The 5,097-nt window shown below is 44.9% G+C and overlaps 1 protein-coding gene across 1 annotated transcript in view; it reads left to right on the top strand.

Moving 5' to 3' along the window:
• The window catches only part of GALNT10 (polypeptide N-acetylgalactosaminyltransferase 10), a 191,549-nt gene that overhangs the window by 92,197 nt on the left and 94,255 nt on the right, over nt 1–5,097 (top strand). The window contains exon 2 of the mRNA XM_011356764.1: nt 3,237–3,339. Within this exon, the coding sequence (XP_011355066.1) occupies nt 3,237–3,339 (103 nt within the window). The remainder of the gene's footprint in view (nt 1–3,236; nt 3,340–5,097) is intronic.

The raw sequence follows: 5,097 nt of genomic DNA, 5'->3' as shown, positions 1-5,097 counted from the left end.
CGTCCTTTAAAGTTCACCTAACCTTTGCTATTCAAAGTGTGATTTGTGGACCAGCGGCATTAGTATCACCTGAGAGCTTATTAGAAATGCAGAATCTGCATTTAACAAGATCCTCATGTTATTCCACTGACCATATGATTTGAGAAGCACCAGCCCCAACCCAACCCTTGATGCTTGTCCTTCACATCTTGATAAACAGTTGAGCATCCTATTCCTGGCCTCCTCTAACATCTTCCAAGTGGTCCTGCTTCGTCCTAGCACCAGTCTAACTCTTGGAACTTCTTCTCTATCTTAAGCTAGCCCCTCAGTCATTCAGTAACTTCTGCCATTAGCCCTCACTCTAGCCTTAGGACCTCACAGAGCAAGATAACTGCTTCTCTGTGTCCCTCAGGGCTTCTCTTCTCCTAGTCCTCATACAGCATAGCATCTGACCTTCGTCATCCCGGAAGAACTGATCAGCTTTGTGGAGATAATCTAATCTCTTCCAGCTTCCTCATCCTGTGTATTGCAGCACATTGTAAACTCACTGGAGTCAGCCAAGTCACGAATGAGAGGTAAAAGTCAGGTGACATGCCATAGGGAATGGTTGGGACTGTGGCAAACTGCTACAACATGCTCAGTCTGAGCAGGGCAACTGTTATTGCTCAGCCAAGCCTACGGGCTGAGGGAGCTCAGTCTGAGCACTGACATGCCTTTTGAGTTTTCCAGAGAAGCCAAAAATCTAGATAAAACACTAGAAACTCTCCTTATTTTTTTCAATCTGGCAATTGGGTGGTGGGGGTGGGGAGAGAACAAAACAAAACAAAAGCCACCAGGTTGTGTTTACCAGTGACCAGGCCTAAGGTTTTTGTGACCTGTGATGATAAATATCTGCTCACTTTGGATAGAATTGCCCAGGTTTGGTCTGACCCACACAGAGCAGGCAGGGTTATGGCCTCCTTCATCCTAGACCAGTAGTTCTCAAACTTGAGTGTGCCTCAGAATCTATTGGATGACTTGTTAAAACACAGTCACCGGGCCCCACCCCCCACTTTCTGCTGTGGGAGGTCTAGCATTTCTAACAGGTTCCCCAGGTGGTGGGGGTTTTGCTGTTTCAGGGATCACACCCTGAGAACCACTATAGATCGGTGCCTTCCATTAAGGCAGCCTCCGTTGGCAGAGGCTCTTTGATTCACCAATGTCCTAAGGTAACCAACCAAAGCTCCCAATCCTTGGGTAGCAGAAAAAGGGAAAAGACTTGGGAGAGAGGGCTGGAGAAAAGATGACTAAACAGCTCATGATCAATCAGCCCTGACATCTAGACGTAAAGTATTTTCCTGGGGCAGGTGCCTGACCCACCCCAAGGCTCAGTTTCCCTGTCTGTGAAATACAGGGAATAGCCCTTGCTCTATTTCCAAGTTTTTTTCTTCTCTCATTTGGAGATTTGGTTGTCAATTTGTCTTTGGCAGAGGACCTTTTTATAATCAAGTCCCATATGGAACGCCAGTACAGAAAACAGACAGAGTCATTGCTGGTCTGATTGAACGGGGATCATGCTCCTACTCTGAGCCTCACCCTTCCGCAGGCAGCCCTGCAGTGTCTCCTGTAGAAATGTAGCTCAACACAGTTGAAGTCCGCCAAAGGAACTTCTGGCCTAGCTTCTGTGATCTCTAAGAACCCCCAAAAATGTTTGTGGACACATAGCCTTTCTTTTCAGTTTTCTTTCCCTCTGTGACCAAGACATCTGGCATGCCCACTTTCAGAATTTTCTTCTTGCAACTCAGAGAGGTCTGTAGGAGAGGGAGCACAAAGGGTCCTTATTATCATTAGAGCTGTTGTAAGGATATTGAGCTGTTGTGGAAAACCTGCTAACTCAAGAATCGGCCAGAGACTTAATAAATAGGCATGTGGATGGTTTTATTCTGGTGGCTTCTTGTTAGTGCTAATGTTCCAGCACACCACACACTCGGGGCCTTTGTAGTTAATTACATAGGAAATAGGACTATGGGATTCTGCAAACCACAACAGCAAGAACAAGTCTGCGGGGTTTTTAATGGGCAAGGTTATGTGGGAAGCCATTCTCATCTACGGGAACACGGAAGATCGTATAGTGCCATGTTACCTTGGGAATATTCTAACTGAGCCCCGGAGCCAAGTCTTTAGACTTGACTATGGCATGGGAAAGCATGTGGCACTTTCGGATGACCCAAGACACTGGAATGCATCCTCTTAATTAGGGAAACCATTTCTAATGGGTCTACCACAGTGGGGTCATCTCCCCAGACACATAATAAACGCCTTCAGAGCAGAGCCCCTTGGGACTACTGCATAGTCCTGTTTTCTTTCAGCCATCTAATTGCTTGTTCATACATTCCACACAAAATTACCAAATATTTGCCCTCTTTGGGACTGTAGAGATGATTTCCACTCCTGTGCTCAGTGTTCTTGAGACAAGCTTAGCTCCTCCACTCTGCCACACCCCTGCCCAGGCCATCTACCCTGCCCACCACTCATGTCTGCTTATCCGAAGCGCACCCCAAATGCCTGCATGTTTGTGAAACTCGACAGTTTCACAAACATGCAGGCATTTGGGGTGCGCTTTACCCTGCCCCGCCCAGTATGTAGCCATCAGCCACATGACCACTTGAAAAGGTCTGAATTGAGATCAACACAAGTATAAAGTACACACGGGATTTCGAAGACTTAGTACAAAAAATAAAATCAAATATCTAAAGGATTTTTTACATTACGTGGTGAAATAATAATATTTTACATAGAGTATATTGGGTTAAATAAAATATATTATCAAAACTAACTTCACCTATTTCTTTTTATTCCCAATGTGAATACCAGAAAATTTAAAGTTACATATGTGGCTCCCATTTGTGGCTCCCATTATTAGATTTCTGTTGGACAGCACTGCACTTACTAGTTTTTCTCATGGGTGAAAAGAATGCCTGTCCATTTTTTCCTCCTGGTTTTTGCGTTCCAAGAGGGTGGACTGTGTGCCATCGTCTGAGCTTTGCACACCGGGCTGGTACATGGCAGGCACTAACAGAAGTATTCTGAGGGAATTAATAAACGAATAAATGACGACGGACATTTAATCAATGTCTGTCAGACATTGCAAGAACAAATGATGACAGACATTCAACCAAAAGCTCCCTTAGGCAGTGTAATTTCTAGGTCTCTGTTGTTAAACTCGTGTTTAATATAAGTTTTTTTCTTTTTCACAGTATTTGTCTTTTTTTTTTAAGGGATCACACAGTCAGCAAAAGAAAGTATTTTTCTTGGGAGATGGACAAAAGCTGAAGGACTGGCACGACAAAGAAGCCATCAGGAGGGATGCGCAACGTGTAGGTACGGAGAATGGATCGTCCCATAGGAGGGTCCCGTGGAGAGAATGTGCATGTGTGTGTGTGCATGAATGTGTGTGTGTGTGTTTAACGAGGTGTCTGGACCATCCCTTTCCCCTCACCTGTGAGCTGACCCCTTCTTTTCTCCGCTCACATCACCAGATCCATTGCCGTGAGGAATTTGCCCAGCCGCCTTTACTGGGCAACAGAAGATGTCTCCCTTTATGAGCTATTTTACCACTAAAATGAGAAGCAGTAATAATAAGAGCCAACGTTTCTTGAATCCATGTAGTGAACAAGGCCCACACTTGGCACATTTTCTTGGTGAATCACCAAATCAGTCTTTATGGCTTATTTGGTGAGAAGGAACTTGTAACTCAGAGAGGGGGAATAATCTGCCCACAGTCACACAGGGAGAACGAGGAAGGCTTAGGGTTTGAACCCGGGTCTGAAGGGCAGAGTTGATCCCTACCCAACACTATAGCCATGAAGCTGACTGAATTTAGTAGGTTTCAGCTAAAGTTTTCTTTGGCTTCTTAGTCTTTGGAGCAATTCCCATTAACACTGGGCAGCTGGGCAGGGTCGGAGTGGCACAGTACAGAAATTATGTGGAGAGTCATTTCCAGAGAGCCCAGACTAGGAGTCAAGAGAGCAGCTTTGACACCGCTTATCAGCCATGTGACCATTAGATGAATTCCACACTCGAGCCTCAGTTTCCCCAGCCATCAGTGGGGCTCATGCTTCTTGTTTTGATAACCTCAGAGTGTTTATATGAAGTAGCTTTACACTGGAAAGCAGTGTAAAAATGTAAAGGATTGGTATTTTATTCATTTTTATCTCAGTTAAAGGCACCGACCACTATTGATTTTTTTTAAATTACATTATGACAAAAACATTACAGTAAGGCTCTGAATAGAGCTGAAATGATAACTAAAGTTCAGGGAAATCTAAAGATATGACATGCATTTTTCTGTATGCTAGTGATTTAAAATGAAGGCTTGGTGGTGGGGGTGGAGGCGGGGGGTACTGTTTAAAATAAGAAAGGAAACATTTGAAAAGAGCTGATTTGCCAGACAGTTATACCAGAATTGTTAGATCATTGGGCTCACTAGCAAGAAAAGAGTAATCAGTGGAGAAATTATTCAGAATAATAATGTCCAGTGCTAACTATGTACCATGCACCTTGCCTTGCCTCCTTAATCATCACACTGAACTTTCTTATCCCAATTAATACGAAGGGCAAAAACCAAGACACAGACAGGGTGTAGGCATGCCTAATATGACCTGGCTGGGGAGTGGCAGGGCCGGGCTGCAGACTCCACTCTGCCCAGCTCCAGAGCCTAAACTTTGAATCACTCCCCTGTCCTGCCTTCCTGAAGCTTCCCTCCCCGAGATGCTTCTGCTCCTCTTTGTCTGCTTGCTGCATTTGTGTTCCTTGCGGAATCTGCCCTGGGCACAAGCCAGAAGTGTTTTATCATGGAACGTTACAGATAGCGGAGTCCTTGTCCTCATCTGGCCCGACTAGAGTAGCCAACAGCCCTTCTTGGGCTCCACCTCTTAGCTTCACCTTCCCTTTAAGCTGAAGTTGTCAGCATTTACTTTGCAAACTAAATGGGATGTTGCTCAGACCACAAGCTTCAGAAGATGAAGCGATTTCTAACCAACTGATTTTATTGCCATTTCTTCAAGACCCTCGCCAATGGCAGATTCTTGGGCTATTGCAGGGGTTGGCGTGGACATTTCCACTCACCATCTGCACCCT

The sequence above is a fragment of the Pteropus vampyrus genome, unplaced genomic scaffold (assembly GCF_000151845.1).
Source record: "Pteropus vampyrus isolate Shadow unplaced genomic scaffold, Pvam_2.0 Scaffold30, whole genome shotgun sequence".
NCBI lineage: Eukaryota > Metazoa > Chordata > Mammalia > Chiroptera > Pteropodidae > Pteropus > Pteropus vampyrus.
Note: the sequence above shows the minus strand (reverse complement) of the source record. Positions and strands in the feature narration are given on the sequence as shown.